The sequence below is a fragment of the Nannobrachium achirus genome (genome assembly GCF_963921795.1).
Source record: "Nannobrachium achirus genome assembly, chromosome: 12".
In the NCBI taxonomy this organism is placed as follows: Eukaryota; Metazoa; Chordata; class Actinopteri; order Myctophiformes; family Myctophidae; genus Nannobrachium; species Nannobrachium achirus.
The window spans coordinates 5,019,262-5,039,302 of record NC_137832.1 but is presented as its reverse complement, the minus strand read 5'-3'; the positions used below and the strand labels follow the sequence as shown (position 1 = coordinate 5,039,302).

General features: G+C 42.9%; 1 protein-coding gene across 2 annotated transcripts; it reads right to left on the bottom strand.

Annotated features, from left to right (window-relative positions):
* Nucleotides 1–468: 468 nt before the first annotated feature.
* Nucleotides 469–18,218, bottom strand: LOC308295178 (H-2 class II histocompatibility antigen, A-F alpha chain-like). Of its 2 annotated transcripts, none has more exons than XM_080738172.1 (4): nucleotides 18,088–18,218; nucleotides 17,361–17,618; nucleotides 16,640–16,921; nucleotides 469–983 (listed from the first exon to the last, which is right to left on the bottom strand). In XM_080738172.1, the coding sequence occupies exons 1-4, from the start codon at nucleotides 18,152–18,154 to the stop codon at nucleotides 862–864; spliced, it is 729 nt and encodes a 242-aa protein (XP_080594298.1). In that variant the 5' UTR covers nucleotides 18,155–18,218; the 3' UTR covers nucleotides 469–861. The 2 variants fall into 2 exon arrangements, with proteins under 2 accessions (XP_080594298.1, XP_080594299.1); XM_080738173.1 differs by having other exon boundaries at nucleotides 860–983; nucleotides 16,645–16,921.
* Nucleotides 18,219–20,041: the final 1,823 nt, after the last annotated feature.

Below are 20,041 nucleotides of genomic sequence, written 5' to 3'. Positions count from 1 at the left end.
TTATTAAAACCAGAGAAACTCATGCTAGAAACATGATAATGTCCTGTTAATTCCCAATAAAGTGAACTGTTTTTAGATAATGGATAAACTCTATTAACATAGATATTTACTACTTAAGTATCTGTGTTTGACTCATTTGACGTTAAAGGACAACTCCAGACTAAATAACATCTAGGCTAATTTTCCTACTTATATTGATCCCAAAAGACTGTCTATGGGGTCTATTAGGCAGAAATGAACTTGCCTGGCTCCAGCCCATAGACCCGCCCACTCTCTGAGCAGACTGGTTCAGCGCAGAGCTAGAAATCAGGCTAGAAATTAACCTGCTGTCCAGTTTCCCTAGCAGAACCCAGCAGTCCTAGAGTGGAGCCCATAAGCCTATTGCTTGTACGCTATTTGTTGAAGTCAAAAGTTGTATTTTATTTTATATCAATCTGTTATTACATCCATGCCATCGTTGGCCCACATAAGCCGCCACACTCTCACACTCTGCTAAACAGACGTTATGCTGTTTTGCCAAGTCACGGAAAAGACACTTTGATTGGCAGTTGTTCCAAATGCTCACCCCAAAACATGATTTATGAGACCGTGGTGGCATGTGTGGGACAACCAAGGCATGGGTGTGTTTATGATGACAACTCGACTCGTAATACATTCATGAAAAAATCAATCACTTTTGATTGCAACAACTAGTGTAAAAGCAGGGGCATTTCTGCCTAACAGAACCCATGGACAGTCCTTGAGATCAATAGTAAGTAGGCAAATTAGCTGCAAATTAGATGTCATTTAGTGTGGAGTTGTCCTTTAATTAAAAAATGATTAAATGAACACAGCAAACATGATTATTTTTGTTTTGTTTTTTTAGTTGCATTCATTTCCTTTGATGAGGAAGAAGGTTCCCATGGCAACCCCCAGCAGACCCAGGGTCAGCCCCACCCCACAGAACACAGCTGGACCCACACTGGGCTGGTCCTGTTCCACATCTGGAGAGAAACACACACACACACACACACACACACACACACACACACACACACACACACACACACACATACATACATACATACATACATACATACATACATACATACACATACACATACACACACACATACATACACACATACACACACACACACACACACACACACACACACACACACACACACACACACACACAGTGTTATTGGTCTGGTCACGCGGGTAGATGCCGTCCTAGTATCTTTTCTGAGCAGGGTCATGCCTCTCACTCGCACAGACATGATGCCAAACAACCCCATCACACCTCGACAACATTTATAAACACTTTAGTGTCACAACAGGGTGTTTTAACAAAGAAACAAGCCTGTATGCATATCAATAGACCTGTATAGTAAGTGTTAAGCAGCGTGTGCGTGACATCATTAAATCGAGCGTCCACCCAAACATTGAATCACCAATAGGTGAATGTAATACACAATCTCTAGATAGATAGATAGATAGATAGATAGATAGATAGATAGATAGATAGATAGATAGATACCTTTATTGTCCCAAGGGGGAAATTCAGTTGTCCAGTTGTAGCACAGCAGTATACAGTTATTTACAAAGTTACAGAGAAGTAAGAAAAAAAAGATAGAAGGAGGAAAAAACAAGAGCAGTACAGTACCAATAAAGAAAAGGTGCATCAAGAGAGGGGGCGAATAATATATATATATAAATATATATATACATAAAGTGTCTTACAAAAAGAGACCATAGCAGTCAATTCTAGTTAGTGCAACAAGTATCTCACTGTCATTGTTAAACAAAGCAAAATACTCAGAAACTACCAACACAATAAACACATAAAAATCAGTGCGAAAGAAACAAAAAAACAGCTCAGAGAAGAAGAAACTAGGAAGCATGTCACCGCAAGATGCACATGAGCACCCTCCCCGGAAGGTCCTTAGAGGTCAAAGTCAATACAGCAATAGTTCCGTCAGTCTAAGTTAGGAAGGACGTCCATTTCAATCGTCCGTTATGTGTCTCGTTGTACAGCTTAAGGGCAGCCGGTACAAAAGACTTTCCTAATCTCTCGCATCTCCGTCCTGGGTAGGCAAAGCGGTCGTTTCCTCTCTTACTCCAGTAACTGATGATCTCCAGATGGAGGGGGTGGGAGGAGTTCTCCCAAGATGGAATCCAGCTTTCTAGCCCTGGTTACTTCCTCCACCCCCTGCAGAGAGGACCCAACGACAGAGCCTGCTTTCCTCACCAGTCTGTTTAGGTTAAACGTGTCACCTGCTCTGTTGTTGCCACCCCAGCATGTTATACCAAAAAAGAGGACACTTGCCATGACAGACTGGTAGAACATCTGTAGCATCCTATTGCACACACCAAACGATCTCAGTCTTCTCAGGAGGAACAGCCTGCTTTTCCCCATGCTGTGAATCGCCTGCGCGTTGTCCGACCAGTCCAGTGAACTATTCAGGTGCACTCCGAGGAATTTGTAGTTATCCACGAGCTCAACCACCTCTCCATTAATGGTGCTTGGCACCGGGGGGACTCTCTTGGTACGGAAGTCCACCACCATCTCCTTGGTCTTGCTTGCGTTGAGCCTGAGATGGTTAGCCTCGCTCCACTGCACAAAGTCCCTAACCACACCATCGTGCTCAGCCGTGTTGTCATCCGAGATCTTGCTGACCACCATGGTATCATCTGAGAACATCTGCAGATGGCAGGTCTTGGAATTGAAGCGGAAGTCCAATGTATAGAGAGTGAACAGGAAGGGTGAGAGCACGGTACCTTGGGGGGCCCCTGTGTTGCTCACCAGCACATCTGACTGACAGCCCTTGTCCACCCCCATCAGCTTAAGCTTCTCCGCAAGCAGAGACGGTTGGATAGTGTTGAAAGCACTGGAGAAGTCAAAAAGCATAATTCTGACCGTGCTGCCCGGATCTTCCAGGTGGGTGAAAGCCTTATGGAGCATGTAGGTGATGGCGTCATCAACCCCAATGTCAGCCTGGTAGGCAAACTGAAGGGGGTCGAGGTGACCACTGACTGCCGGTCTCAGTAGGTTCAGAACCAGCCGTTCAAAGACCTTCATGACCTGTGATGTCAGGGCGACTGGTCTGTAATCATTGAGGACCGAGGGGCGGGTCTTCTTAGGCACCGGGACAATGCAGGAGGACTTCCACAGCTGTGGTACAGCTTACTATACACTACACTATAAAGGAAAAAATGACTCCCAAAAAATCTGCTTTATGTGGGATATGAAGGGTCAAACTAGGGGTTTTTAATTATTCTGAATCCATTGCAAGCATTTGTTTTGCATGAAAAACATTCCTTGGGCTAAAAACGGACCCCAAAAGACTGTGAAAATTGATGACTCATCACTAAACCATCGTTTTGAGTGGCCATTTCTTGCCCAAGGAATGTCTTTCGTGCATACAGAAGATCAAGGGCGTTCTTACCTCTGGTTTTGCAAGTGACATACTGGGAGAAATCAGAAACGGCATGAGCAACATTCACCTGGTTGAAGACCCCATTCAACAGAATAAGGGAGCTAGGGTAGTGCGTTTGAAAACTGGCCACAGTTGAAAACAGTGTCCCGTGCTACAGCTGCACTGCCACTTGGCGGACAGTACACAGTCAACAGGACAACGCACGAGAATTCCCACAGGAGATAAAATGGTCTCAAAACGACCCCCAGTAGTTCAATGTCTGGGTTACATATCACCTTTTTCACTGTGGCATGATTTTCCCTGCACCAGTCCTTACTGATGTAGACTAGAATGCCGCCTGCTCTTTTCATGTTTCCATTATTTTTCATTATCTCTCGGTCTGCTCTTATCATACTAAAGCCATCTACAGAGACGGAGTTATCTGGACATGAACTGCTCAGCCATGATTCTGTTAGACAGATAATGTTAGCATTTCTGTAATCACTCTGAGATAACATGAGAGTAACCAGTTCATCCGCATTATCAGCATCTTTGACCGATCGCACATTCCCCAAAACAGCAGACGGAACGCCGTGCCGAGTAGTAGGGGGGGGGGGGGGGGGGGTAGAGGAAGAGGTAGAGGAGGTTTTATTTCTCCACTGGGTTCGCTTTCCCTTCCGAATTCCACTGTTTTCCCTTCTCCTCAGGAAGGGAATAATGTCATTACTGGGTAAGGAGTGTTGATCTGGGGCGCCCGCTGGCCTGGTGGTCAAGGTGCATACCACATACTAGGCTATGATGCCTCCTGGCGTCGCCGGTTCGGTTCCCGATCCGGACGACCTTTGCCACATGTCATTCCCCATCTCTCTCCTCATTTCCTGTCAGTCTACTGTCCTATCGAATAAAGGCATAAAAAAAAGACAAATCTTTAAAAAAAAAAAAAAAAAGGAGTGTTGATCTTTGAGTGAGAGAAGTTCCTCCCTACTGTACTCAGTGGTGAAAGTGAGCCGGAACGGCCGGAACCCCCATTCCGTTAAAACATTTGGGGCCGGAACGGTGTTCCGTTAAGAGGAGGAGAAGCCAGCTGTCAAAATCCCATGTTAAATAACCTACCACAAATGCGCGTCCAGGAAGAAAACAATAGCATATACTAAAGTCAGATTAACATACAGTAGGCTACACAAGTGTTACTAGTTATATTTTCTGATAAAGTGCTTCTAAACTATTCCCGTGGGTTTGTGTAGGTCAGTGTGATCCATTCTGTTTGTGTTTCAGTGTTTGTTTGACACGGAGCAAATAGAGGTGGGACGTTCGCGAACGAATCTTTTGAACGGCTCTTTGAAATGAACGATAGGATTCGGTTCACAGTAGGGAGCCGTTCCTTTCTAATGAACAGTGGTAGGAAAAGTACTCAATTTCTTTACTTAAGTAAAAATATCAATACTGCAATCAAGTAGAAGTTTGGAATGTTAATGTACTTGAGTAAAAGTAAAAAAAGGATTGGTATCAAAATGTACGTCTTTTGAACGGCTCTTTGAAAGGAACGGATCCCAGAGATCCGGCTCACTTCAAAGAGCCATAAATCCCATCTCTAGAGGGACTCGTCATGTCTGTGCCTGCATGCGATGTGGCCTTAAGCTAGATGCAGAATAGACCAAAATGATTCTATTCTGCATCTGGGAATGGGAGATGTAGTGGAGTAGAATTAAAAGTATTGGAAATACTCCAGTAAAGTAGGCTAGGCTATACTTAAAACCTGTACTTAAATACAGTATACAGTATAATGTAATTATTTCGGAGCCCCTGGTGCCTTGTTGTAATTTAGGACTCTCATTGTGCAGCAAAAAAACAGCTGCCATACATTCATGAGTTTATTCATTTATTTACGGACATACAAGGTTTCCACCTGACATTATATAGCCTATATATGGTTCTGTATCCGTATGTCAGTAAGTTTAAGCAGATTTCATTCCATTTGGCTCCTATGAATTTTACAGGTCAGGGGTGGATAACCTAACCTGGCGGAGATTTTCCCCCCGCAGAGCGCAGCACATAGCAGGGGAGATTGATCAACAAGGCGATTGATTTACTGTGTACAGCTCAAACAGCTCAAACAGTATCAAACTGATTAGGCTATATATAGCTGCTGAAAACATCATGCTTAAAAAAGCATGATATCACCGATGTTTTTTGCATAAGGATTAAGGATTATATTTATTAATTGTCCGTCATCATGATGAGGACGTCATGTCTTAGAACTAGCCTTCAGAACGCTTCAGAACTACAGAACGTTGGAATACTTCCGCATACAAAAACGTCATGTCCTAGTATGAGCGAATCGCAACGGCGATCAACGTCACGTGATATGTTCGGCCATTTTTACCCAAGCAGTTCAAAAACAAGGAAAGCGATGAGACTCTGAGAAGTTTTAGTAAACATTAATTTATTAGAAACATATGGACTAACACATGCCAACGAGTGTGCCGTCCGGTAGATATAAAGCTGTTTCGACGACTCGGTGAGCAACTTATTGATTTGTACATGTTTTGAGCGTAGTATGGACGTTGGGGGTCAACCAGCGAGAGCCATATGACTCTACCTTATAACACCAGGAGAGACATAACGTCCGAATATTAGCGCCCTCTCCTGGAAGTTATAATTTATGGCTATCTTAGAGCCTCCCAATTTTTTTTCGGTCGCGGCCAATTTATGACAGTTCCGGCAAGAATTTCAAACCACTTTCACCCCTGACTGTACTGTAATCGAGCGTCTCCATGCGCCGGCGGTCCGTGCGCCCCGTGCGTCATGATGTCGGCCAAATCCTTCCTCCGCGCCTCGCTCCGCGCTTCCCTGTCTCCCGCGGTACTGTTCATGTCCATAATTCAGCGCATCCAACGACTCAAAGGGCTCGAACCGTGTGAGCACTGTGACGGCCCCTATGGCCTTATAGGAATGTGTGGGTGTGTGCCTGTATTAACAACCCTGTTGCAGTGCTGGTTGGAGGGTGGAGCCAGAGGTGATCAGCTGAGGGGAGACACCTGGCCAGTGCCTCCCCAAACAGTATAAAAGACTGCTTAACCCTTGCTTCTTTCTCTTCAGTCCTCCTCAGGCCGCTGGAGCGGCAGGCCACCCCAGAAGAGCTCTTGAGTTCGCATTATGTTCTGTTCAACATTAGTCTGAGTTAAAGGTGGGCAGTTAGTTTCCCTGCCCTTTATTTTGGAAACCGTTTTTGCCTTAATTGCTTTAATTAATTCATTTTGCAAATAAAAACACTATCTTTTGCATTTACCTCCGTGTCGTCTCCCCTTTTTTGTGGTGGTCCTGGCGGTGGTCGTGTCCTGACTCTGCAGGCTGTTCTAGCCTGAGATGTCTCCACGGATCGTATCCAAAAAAAAAAGCGCACCGGTCGATTCAAGGCACCGTGAACCGTCAGTAGACTCACTACTTTAGATTAAAAAAAACACACAGCACCGTTCGGAAACTCCGCGCTCTAAACAGGCTGAGTCTAAAAGTCCTTTGTCCTTTGTTCACGGTCTCCGACCAGCCGGTCAGAACTAAAGGGGTCACACAGAAGAAGAAAAAATAAACGGAAAGGGAAGAAAAAAGAAAGAAGAGGAAAAAATACTGCGGAGCTACAAAGAACACGTCCGCTCTCGAGGAGAGACAGACATTGTTCTAAAAAGCGTCTTGGATAAAGGCACTATATAAATGCACCATTTACCATTTACCAATGCAACACTGTATAGGTGGGCAGTTACAAATCAAACCTGACTCAAACACTGGTCAGCGGTCTGCCATGTAAGTCACGCCTGGGTCCATGTCAGGGTCCCCCAGGAACCTTACATTTTGTATCCCACGTTTTTTTCTTTTTTAAATATATAACACATATAACACACGCCGTAGACCCACAATGGAGAGAAATTATGTTAGCATCAAGAGCTAACACTGGTTGTGATGTGATCCCATGGCCTGGAGGACCGGACCTTAAAGGACCTACACCATGAATTTTCACTTTTTCTATTTTAAAACCTTTTTTGGGGTCCCACTGGCACCTTCTATCCTCACAAAGTCCTATTTCTGTACATTGTGTCTTTCTCTGGTTTTGGGAAGACAGAGATGAAAAGCTTTCCACGGGTTCTCAGAACAGTGCTGTTCTGCAGCATGTGACGTCACACGCGTTTCCTGTTTTTTTTTTTTTCAAAAAAAAAATTTTTTTTTAAACTTTTTTTTTTTCAAAAAAATTTTTTTCAAAAATTTTTTTTTCAAAAAATGTCAAAAAGTCAAAAAAAATGTTTTTCAAAAACATCTTTTTTTTCAAAATTCTTTTTTTTCAATTTTTTTTTTTCAAAAAAAATTTTTTTTTCCAAAAAACTTTTTTTTTTCAAAAATCTTCTTTTTTTTCTGGAAAAACCCCACTAGATGCGCCCCTGAGCAAACAGAGGCCGTTTTGGTATTGCAGCTGGAGAGCCTCATTATAGTAGAGCTAGAACAAACAAAAATAATGGTCAGAGTGTTTGTTGAGGGTTAAAACCTGTCTAATGCCTCATTCACACTACAGATATATAGTTGAACGTTTTGCTTGGTAATTCAATGTAATCTCAATGGAAACCAGCTTTAAAGATACAGGAGACGCTCAAGACAAAGCTTTGAAAGCTTTAAAGCTGGTTTCCATTGAGATTACATTGAATTACCAAGCTAAACGTTCAACTATATATCTGTAGTGTGAATGAGGCATTACATTTTGAGCATATATTTATACAAAAAATATAGTTTTAAAAGCATGGTGTAGGCCCTTTAAAGGGATATTCCACTTTCAAAAAAACGTTTTGTCATTGTATGGTCTAATCAGGCTTGTATGAACACCCTGAACAGTTATTAATTTTCTTCATTCAGTATTTAGATATTTGATGTAAATGTTATCAGGCCCTCCAGGCTCAGGGCCTCTCCCCACACACACTCATTGTAACTTCAAACTCCATTTAAACCATGATAGATTCATTAAAAACACCCATTATTTTTTCTGTTGACTCATTCTACCCTCCTAATACGTGAGCAGGCCGTGTTTCTTCCATAACATTTTTCATGTATTTTTAATAATTATTTGGGAAAATGGAAAAAATTAAATACAATAAAAATATATAAAAAAGAAATGAAAAACGTTATGGAAAAATCACGACCTGCTCACGTATTAGGAGGGTAGTATGAGTCACCAGAAAAAATAATGGGTGTTTTTAAATAATCTATCATGGTTAAAATGGAGTTTGAAGTTACAATGAGTGTGTGTGGGGAGAGGCCCTGGGCCTGGAGGGCCTGATAACATTTACATCAAATATCTAAATACTGAATGAAGAAAATTAAAAACTGTTCAGGGTCTTCATACAAGCCTGATTAGACCATACAATGACAAAAAGTTTTTTGAAAGTGGAATATCCCTTTAACCTTGACAAAAGACAGAACATGGAGAGAATCAGTATAGCCTAGCCGCAAATTGCAACACCAGATTTTTTATAATCGGATGAATCTAGGGTTGCAATACCTCCCATAGGCAGCCAATGCATCAAACCGTTATTTTGCTATCTGATTGTATTAAACGACGTCAAACTCACCAATATTGCGGCTCTATGGAAAGCTTGGAATTTACTCTTGCTATCTGCAAAGTGTTTGTTTCTGAAAAATCCACCGTATAATTGTTATGATTTATTTTCTGTCTAGAAATCCGAGCAGACATGGTTTATTTTAAGTGTTGAACTTCGGAAGCGCTTGTCTTCTATAACGCCATGTCCCGCTGCCTCCTGCATAATGTGACATTTAGAACCAGGTGGTCACAGGACCGTTGAGGGATTTTCCACGAGCGCTTTTCCACGAGCGCTTCCAAACTCCAGGACTTAGAAAAAACTATCACCTGAACCAAATATCTTGGATAGAAAGTAACTCATAACATGTCTACTGTGGATTTTTCTGAAACAAACACTTTGCAGATAGAAAGAGTAAATTCCAAGCTTTCCATAGAGCCACAATATTGGTGAGTTTGAAGTCGTTTAATACAATCAGATAGCAAAAAACTGTTTTGATGCATTAGCTGCCTATGGGAGGTATTGCAACCCTAGATTCTTCCGATTATTTAAAAAATCTAGTGTTGCAATTTGCGGCTAAGTATAGCCTACTGTGTGTGTGTGTTTACACACACATGCATGTGTGCGTCTCTTTGCCGGCGCGGATCCACACATGTGTGTTCACTGTGTGTGAAGATTTATTTTATTTTTATTTGGGTGGGGGGAGGCTTTTATGGCTTTATTGATAGGACAGTAGAGTGCGAGGTTGCTGAGAGTGATAACACAAAAAAAGCTGTAGCAGTCTAGCTGATAAACTTTTTTTTCTCAATACGATTTCAATAGTGTAATATACTTAGATAATGTGTGAAATCACAGAGATCTACGAGCATAGTGCGTCATGCATTGTGTGTTTATTCAGACTGGTGCGGAACTGAACTACGGCAGGTTTACAGGGACAAAAGAGCAGTGGCTACGGGAGCACAATCATTCACAATACATTACATCTCCCCTCTTCAGCAAAGTAAACTCCTAGTGCAAAGAGTACAGTAGTGCAATTGTATCATAGTAGACCATTAACACTGTTTTAACCGTAGCTTATGTTTACCAAACAAAACAATGAAATAATTTCTTAATACATGTAAACATTCTGCGTGCCCTGTCAATGTCCTGGTGTTCCACAACATAATTAAACAAAGTCTGATAAATGAATTACACATCGAAGCCACCATACTATAACTCGGAAGGAGAGGTCGCTAGTACATCACTTCCATCAGGTGTCTTCACCTGTCCCTGACTGTTGGTTGACTTCAGCATTTAACAAACTACAAGTTACAAATTCAGTCTAAGTGGGGCGGTTAACCAAACCAATTGTGCATTTTATGACAGAAGCATGAAACTTTCTACAGTGTTTCTATATACTATGAAGTTTGTTTTCAGACGTGGAAGCACTTCTGAATTGACCTCTGCGGCCCCCGAAATCCAAGATGTCCGTCCAAAAAGGTGTTTTTACCTTTATAACTCCAAATGCATTGATTTTAAGACCCATAAATGTATTAAAGTTGAATATAAAATCAGGCATTGTGGACATTTTGGTACCAGGTATGTGTCTGTATCCATTTCAGTTCTTGAGATACAGCATATAGGTACACCTGAGTCTGTAAAAGTACCTATATGTTGTATCTCAAGAACTGTAATAGATACAGACACATACTTGGTACCAAAATATCCGCAATGCCCAACTATAATATGTTTATGGGTCTTAAAACCAATGCTTTTGGAGTTATAAAGGAAAAAACACTTTTTTGGACGGACATCTGGAACAGTTTGTGCACTGGTTTCCACTTACAGGCAAGTGTAAACCAGTGCAGTTACTGCAGTATAGGGCATTGTCTCTGTCATAAAAGAGGGCTTTACTGAAGTGGAGCATATGGATGTGCCTGTGCAGCTTGGTACAAAAACTAATTTGACAATGAAGAAACTGACAATGAAGAATTAGATCTTGATCAGGAGTCTTGCCTCATAGTACAGGAAATAATAAGAGTAATCGTTCACTCTGTGATACAAGCGTGAACATTGGTACACATCATCGTTGGAGGCCACTCTTTGATTTAAGAAGCCGAGCCACGTGAAAATCAAAGATGGCGGCCCCTGAAATCCAAGAAGTCTGTCCAAAAAAGTGTTTCTTCCTTTATAACTCCAAAAGCATTGGTTTTAAGACACATAAACATATTATAGTTGAATATAAAGTTGGGCATTGCGGATATGTTGGTACCAAGTATGTGTCTGTATCTATTACAGTTTTTGAGATACAACATATAGGTACTTTTACAGACTCAGGTGTACCTATATACTGTATCTCAAGAACTGAAATGGATACAGACACGTACCTGGTACCAAAATGTCCACAATGCCTGATTTTATATTCAACTTTAATACATTTATGGGTCTTAAAATCAATGCATTTGGAGTTATAAAGGTAAAAACACTTTTTTGGACGGACATCTTGGATTTCGGGGGCCACAGAGGTCAATTCAGAAGTGCTTCCACGTCTGAAAACAAACTTCATAGTATATAGAAACACTGTAGAAAGTTTCATGCTTCTGTCATAAAATGCACAATACCTTCCATATAATGAGCTTAACAGGCCCACTGACTCCAGTGGAGTGGTTCTGTAATCTAGCAATGCAAGGTGCTTGTCTGGTGCTTTACTCCAAAGTCTCTCGACTGTTTGCACTGCACGCTCCGCTTCACCATTGGAGTGTGGCGTGTGTGGTGACGATGTTTTGTGCAGTATGCCATAACTCTTGCAGAACTCTTCGAACTCTTCTGATGAATACTGGGGACCCCCATCTGTCCGCAGAATGGAAGGAATTCCGTGCCTTGAAAATTGGGCCTTCAGAGCCTCTATTGTAGTTCTGCTGCGCTGATCTTTCAGCTCCTCTGCTTCAATGTACTTCGAGTAATAATCCACTAATCGTATATAATGTTTGCCTTCAAACTCGAACATGTCTGAGGCCACCTCTTCAAACGGTAGCTCTGGTGTTTCTGTCGGCTTGAGCGGCTCTCTGGGAAGCCTGTTTTGGATGTCAGCACACTTGCAGCAGTTTCTGATCATATTCTCAATTTCAGCACTCATACCTGGCCAGTACAGCACTTCACAAGCTCGCTGCTTGCACTTTACTATTCCTAGATGAGACTGATGTATGAGCTTCAACATGTCTGCCCGCATGGTGGGAGGCACCACAATGCGCAGGCCCTTGTACACTATGTCATCAGACACAGCTAGCTGGCTTCTTGAGTCCCAGTATGGTTGGACAGGAGTGGGCACTTCTCTTCGGCTGTCTGGCCAGCCAATATGAATTGTCTGCTGGAGAAGACTTAGCTCCTCTTCTGAGCGTTCTTGCAGTTCTGTGTATTTTTGCTCACTCACTGACACAAAATTAAGCATGGAGACACACTCTAGGCTACCTGCTTCTGGAGTGCTGTCCTGCAGCTGCGCTCTGGACAAGGTGTCAGGCAGCTCCATGTCTTTTCCTCTTCTGTACTTGACTGTGATGTCATACCACTGTAGTCACAGGCGCATTCTCTGGATGCGCATAGGAGTAGATAGCAGCGGCTTCCTGTAGATATCCTCGAGTGGCTTGTGGTCATTGTATATTGTGACGTGTTTCCCAAATATGTAATGGTGAAACTTAATGCAGGCATGAACAATGGATAGCATTTCTTTCTCAATTTGCGCATAGCGCGTTTCTGCATCGGTCAGCGATCTGGACGAGAAGGCGACAGGCTGATTGTCTTGCAGTAATACTGCTCCCAGTCCCATGCTGCTGGCGTCACTGTATATCTCTACAGGCTTGGCTGCATCATAGTACTTAAGCACCGGAGGGTGCGTGCATAGCTGCTTGAGCTCGTCGAAGGCTTGTCGCTGCGCTGGCTGCCATCTGAACTCAACGTCGCTCTTTAGGAGCTGTCGCAGTGGGGAGTCCACTTCACTTAGGTTCGGAATGAACTTTGACAGGTATGTTACGAAACCTAGGAAACGGCGGACACCGTCCTTGTCTGTCGGTGGTGGCATGCACCTCACCGCTTTGGTTTTCGCTGGGTCCGGCTTCAAACCCTCAGCTGTAATTAGGTGACCCACATATGGCACTGTGGACTGACGAATGTGGCACTTGTCGAAGTTAAGCTTCAGATTGTAGCTTGTAGCTCTCTCGACCACTTTGCAGAGTATTGTGTCGTGTTCTTGCATAGTGGGTGCTGCTATCAGAATGTCATCCATGACACCTGTGGCTCCATTAACTCCTTCCAGCATCTGGTCCATGATGCGCTGGAATATTTCAGGTGCACTTTTGATCCCAAAGGGAAGTCTCAGCCATCTGAACCTCCCTATTGGAGTGTTAAAGGTTGTGAGAAAGGATGAGGCTTCATCCAGCTCTATCTGGAGGAACCCAGATTTAGCATCCAGGACTGAGAATACTTTTGCACCTGGTATGGTAGAAATCACTTCTTCTATGGTGCGCATTGGGTGATGTTCCCTTTTGATGACTTTGTTCAGGTCACTTGGATCTATACAGATTCTTATCTTGTCCTTGCGTGTGACCACTACCATAGAACTGACCCAGTCTGTGGGCTGGTCCACCTTTGTGATGTAACCATCACTCGCCATCTCAGCCAGTTTATCAATTATCGTCTCTCTCAGTGCTACCGGTTGCCGACGCACTGGATGCACAACACCTTTCGCGTCTGGATCAATCTTAATTGTGTACTTGCCTGGCAAAGTCCCTGTAGTGCGTGTCAGCTCTGGAAAATCACTCAGGCCCACGGGTACATTTGGTTTCAGTGTAGTGTCATTAACAGTGCTCACCTCGTTAACTTGAACACCATCCTGCAGAGAGCCCAGTCGAATAATCAGGCCCAAAGCCTCCGCTGTAGCACCACTGAGCACATTCTCTTGAGTAATGTCCATTATCTCCAGCTCTGCTTTGGTTTCACGGTCCTTATATCTGAGTGGAAGATCAACTGCTGCAACTGGTCTCAGCTTATGGTTTGAATAGGAGCGCAGTATTCTGTTGGAGCGTTTTAGCTCTCCCTGGTGCTTTAGTAGCTGATAACTGTCCACAGTCAGTGTGTTGCACTTTGCACCGGTATCAATTCTAAACTGCACCTCCTGAGACAGAACACGGATGCTCACCACCCACTTGTCATCTGCCACTATGGCTACTGGAGCATCCTCCTGAGTTATGTTTATGTCCAGTATTTCCTCATCTGGTGGGCCCTCTTCGGCTGACTCCACACTCACTGAGCTCATGCCCCTGCTGCGACACACTGCTGCCCAGTGGTTTGGTTTGTGACAGTATGAACATGTGGTGCCCTGTGCTGGACATCTACCTTGATTCCACATGTGCTGGGGGTGTTTTCCACATTTTGAGCATTTAGTTTGATTTCCTGCAGCCTGGCTCTGCTGAACAGGTTTTGACTGTGCATAGCCCTGTGGCTTTTTGAGCGGTGGTCACAACGCTCCTATACGTGGCGGTGTGTGTGGGTCTGTCTGTATGCGTGTCTGTAGCCTGCAGGACCTTTTATGACCACACATGTTAAGGGAGGGGCGCTGTTGTTCAGGATAGGCCAGGCACACTCACACACAAACGTTCAGGCCAGGCCAGGCGCGCACACACACACACACACACACACACACACACACACACACACACACACACACACACACACACACACACACACACACACACACACACACACACACACACACACACTCTATTGGTGAGCAAGTGTGGCTCTCTCACTCACTCACTCACTCACTCAATTCCCCCCCCCCCCCCCCCCCCCCAAACACACACAGGGGGCACACGCACGCACGCACACACTCACTCAGGCACACACAGACACGCACGCACACGCACACACACGCACACGCACACACACACACACACACTACACCACGCACGCACGCACACACGCACACACACACACACGCTGTGCTTTGTTTTGGAGAGAGCCACGGTTGCCAGATTCTGTGAGTGAAACAAGCTAAGAGGTCTATGAAAATTTCATAAGAGACTCGTCGTCAATTGCAAGATATTTAAAAGTTATTTGGGGCCATGATGATTTAACCCCTTCTTCCCATTACTAGACTAAGGATTTATATTGTCTGTGTTATTGTTTACATCCACAATTATTCATGTGTGGCAAGATCGCGGTTCCACTAGTTTTACTAGTAGGCTAGTGTAGGCTTAGAAGCATTTTCAGAAGTTAATTTAATGTTTTCCATTTCATGATTTCCTTTATCCTCATCTCGTTGCGCTCAGGTTCACCGGGAAACCTGCGGTCGCGTATTTGACCCTTAAGCACTGCAACCCCCGCTGCACCCACCCAGTAGTGCTGTTGTGCAGCCTCCACCCCCACCGCTCAGTTCACACGGGTGTGATTTTTATTGTATACTGTGGACTTTGCTCTTGAGGACACTGTTGACACTTGTGAATCTTCCTCTCTGACAATCATCATTTGCTTTTGTGACATTTCAAATTGCTGGGGAATCTCTATGGCTTTGGCCAGTGTCAGTGCCTCACCTTGATCCAACAGCCTTTCCTGAACACGTTTCTCTCTCACCCCTGCTATTATTGCATCAATTAGCATGTCATCTCGTTCTGCATACTCACAGTCCATCAGCAGCAGCTTCAAATCCTTCACAAAGTGTTCAAAGCCCTCTGTAGCACCTTGTTTCCTTTGCTTGAAACGATGCCTTGCAATCCTTTTATTTTTCCTTGGCCTGATATAGTTGGCAAACTTATCCAAAACTTTTACTGGGTCGTCTTTCTCACCGTCGGCCCAGTTTAACGTCCTGTAGATCTCTCTGCCTTGTTCCCCGATCCACGTTCCTAGCCAGCCCGCACGTTGTTTACCTTCCAGCTCGGAGAGGGGACCGGCGAAAACTAAATCAACGTGGCTGCGGAATCTCTCAAACTCTTGATATAAATCAGCGGCGTCCCAGTCAATCTTGGGGTGTTCAAACGCTGTAGAAGCCATGGTTGCGTGGTTTGTTCTTGACGCGATTCTGACACCATGTAATATACTTAGATAATGTGTGAAATCACAGAGATCTACGAGCATAGTGCGTCATGCATTGTGTGTTTATTCAGACTGGTGCGGAACTGAACTACGGCAGGTTTACAGGGACAAAAGAGCAGTGGCTACGGGAGCACAAAAGGCGAATCATTCACAATACATTACAAATAGTAGCCTACACAAATAAAAGAAAAGAAAAACGCTGTAGGCCTATGGGAGCTTGAAAACCTCAAATTGTTGTATTGTATTGTATTGTATTGTATTGTATTGTATTGTATTGTATTGTATTGTTGTACTCGCAGTAGGTAGGCTACTAGGCTATGGGAGTTTTTTTCACTGGTTGTCATTGTGATCCCATGGCCTGGAGGAATGGACCCTAACCCTGACAACAGCTGTATAGTTTAACAGAAGTGGTGAAGAAAATGCTAATAAACAGCTTGAATTTGGGGAGAAAAAAAAAACGGGCTCCCTTGCCGTCTGTATAATGCTAATGGTCAATGCCATGTGAACATTGGGATCATGCTGAAGCGAGTGAATAGATAAACGTGGAAATGCAAGTATAAACAGTGTTTAAATAAACAGTATTGATCAGAACAGAGTTCTTACCCCACCATCTGGTCTCAGGGCTGCTCAGTGATGGGTGGTTGACTGTACAGCTGTAGACGTCTCCCTGCTCTGGAGTGAACTTCAGTCTGGAGAACTGGTAGAAGGTTCCATCCTGGTTGAGCTGTGGGACGGTGTCTGTGATGTCATCAGTCAGGTTGAGGTTGTTCCTGGTCCATGTGACGCTCACTGGAGCAGGATAGAAACCAGTCACATGACACACCAAAATGTTGGACACGCCCACTTCAGCATGGTGCTTGGTGAAGAGCCTGCTGTCAGGTTCAACTGGAGACACAGAGAATACACAACATACACATGATATAATATGTATGATGTTACATACAGTACATCATCCAACAGACCCAAGGTCAGCTACACAGCACAGAACATCCATGTGCATGGTAACACAACACACACAGACACGCACACACACACACACACACACACGCACGCACGCACGCACACACACACACACACACACACACACACACACACACACACACACACACACACACACACACACACACACACACACACACACACACACACACACACTGTAACCATCTGCACCTCTGGTCAATATCATGAGAGCAGAGAGGTGCATGTTTACTCTTATTCATAATACAAACAATAAAGCTTAATATATATTTGAATATTTTCATTGAACATGTTGACCATCAGTTTAGATAATAAATATTGTGTTAATAGTTAAGTGTTTCTGTACCTTGTTTCACTGGTGGGTTCTTATAGGCAGTGCGCGCGGTGGTCAGCTGGGCTTTGCAGAGCTCCTGACGACCCAAAGCTCGTTCATAAACTCCTGGCCAGGAGATATGACCTACAAATGGAGGCTGAGGCTCCACCACCTTCCCTTTGTTGAAGTCTGTGTACACCTCCACTTCACCATCCAGTCCTATCATGAACTCTTTATACGAGTCTTTAACTGTGTCTGAACAGCCAATGACCTTAATCTGCTCATGGAACTCTGGAAATAAAACAAACATTACATTAAATTCAACAACAAACTGATTTAAAGTAACAATGACATCATCAGCATGTTAAACATTCATGTCTCAATTCAAATATAAAGTGAAAGGTTCGATAGCTTCTTGTCTAACATTTTATTCACACTAAAATATATGTAAATGTGTTGTGTGTTGTGTGTGTGTGTGTGTGTGTGTGTGTGTGTGTGTGTGTGTGTGTGTGTGTGTGTGTGTGTGTGTGTGTGTGTGTGTGTGTTATTAGTGTGTATTGTTGTGGTGTAACAGAACTGTTCCAGGCCTTGAGGCGTTTACCGGATGTAAAAATAATATGAGTGTTTATTTTATACAATTTATATTTATAACAATATAAATATCATTTTATATAACCCTAGAACTACATGTATAATGTATATCATAACAGTAGATATAAATCTATTATATTTTATATAGTAACATAAATAATATACTTACTTCCTGGGATGGCTTTGACATGAAGTACAGAGGAGAGGATGAGGAGGGTGGCTGTAATCTTCATCATCACTGATCAAAACTCAACTGAATTTAATAAATCAGAATAAACTGATGATAATAAACTGATGTTATAAACAGATGTTTACCTCAAGAGACGTTGTGGAGTCTGAAAGAGAAGGAAGGAGGATTTGTTCTGTAGTTTGGATGAATCAGCCAATCAGATTAAAGATATGCTGTTACATCATCTGTTTCCAAGAAGACGATGTTCAGGATTATTACACATAATACAGTATAGAGGCTGCTGCTGCTGCTGCTGCTGCTACAAGATGTGATTCTATTGTCCAACTGGTTTGATCACATTGTTAGAGACAATGTTGAAACATGTACAGTTGTTGACTGACTGAAAACTGAATGATAACTGAATGATAACTGTGGAGTTGTTTAACTTGTATCATTGTGTAACAGAAGTGCATCACAGTGCAAAGTGTGTTCAGTGTTTTACAAAGGTTTGGATTAATATTTGTGAATTGTGTCTGATTAAACTGAACATGAACTTGTCAAAGAACGTTCACACAGCACTAAATGACAACATAGAAATTATCCTAGAAAAACTAAAATAACTTACAAAGAGAATGTTTTTATTTTAATTTAACCTTTATTTAACCAGATAAAAACACATTGAGACATGATCTCTTTTTCGAGTGTGACCTGGACAAGAGGCAGAAATAAAAAATAATGTGATTTCTAACAGACTAATCAGGAAGTAAAGCTTGTCTATGAAAGTCTGATGTGATTCATTGATTGATTTTATTTGGTCAAATAATGCCAGTTCAAAGCCATCCAGGCCCTGGTGAGAATCCTTCAGTGAAATGACCAGAAGGTCTCAGCCTACAACCCTGCTCTGATGGGGTTAAATGACACAAGACACTGTGTGTGTGTGTGTGTGTGTGTGTGTGTGTGTGTGTGTGTGTGTGTGTGTGTGTGTGTGTGTGTGTGTGCGTGTGCGTGTGTGTGTGTGTGTGTCTTCTGACAGGAAACTCAACATGAATTTCACTTCCTGATTCACTCAGCATCCAATCAGAGTTATTCTTCAGAGAGAAAGAGAGAGAGAGAGAGAGAGAGAGAGAGAGAGAGAGAGAGAGAGAGAGAGAGAGAGAGAGAGATTATTTTAACACATGCATAGTTTTTTCACAATTTCTAGACGTATTCATTGAAATCTTTTTCAAAATCTCTTTCAAAACATGTATTAAAACTTTAAAACCAAACCTTCAAGCTACATCCACAAAACGCCCAGATTCAACAGCCAATCAGATTTGTTCTTTTATTAAACATCACCAGTTACCAGGGAGACATGATGATCAACCTGACAGACAGACTGTACATTTATTTATTGTTTGTTTTATTTGACTCTTGTTGGTGACAATGTACACATGTTTATTATGTTATGGGGCGGCAGTAGCTCAGGGGTAGAGAAACCGTCATTAGAACACAGAGGTTTCCCCCAGAGTTAGTGTGGAAGAGTCCTTGAGCAGACTCTGAACCCCTAGTTGAGCAGGTTGTTGCCTTGCATGGTTTCCTCTGCCATCGGTGTATGAATGTGTGTGAATGGGTGAATGTAATGCACAATCTCTGTAAATTAAGCACCTTGGATAAAGGCACTAGGCTATATGAATGCACCATTTACCATTTATGTCAATAAGACAACTTTACTGAATTCAAAGTCTAGATCAGGGGTTTTCAGCCTTTTTTAGACCAAGGACCTTTAGCTGAGAGAGATGAAGCAGGGACCCCTTAGCTGAGAGAGAGATTAAGAAGGGACCCCTTAGCAGAGAGAGAGAGAGAGAGAGAGAGAGAGAGAGAGAGAGAGAGAGAGAGAGAGAGAGAGAGAGAGAGAGAGAGAGATGAAGCAGGGACCTTCACTACAAATTGTATAGATGAGAGATGAAGCAGCGAC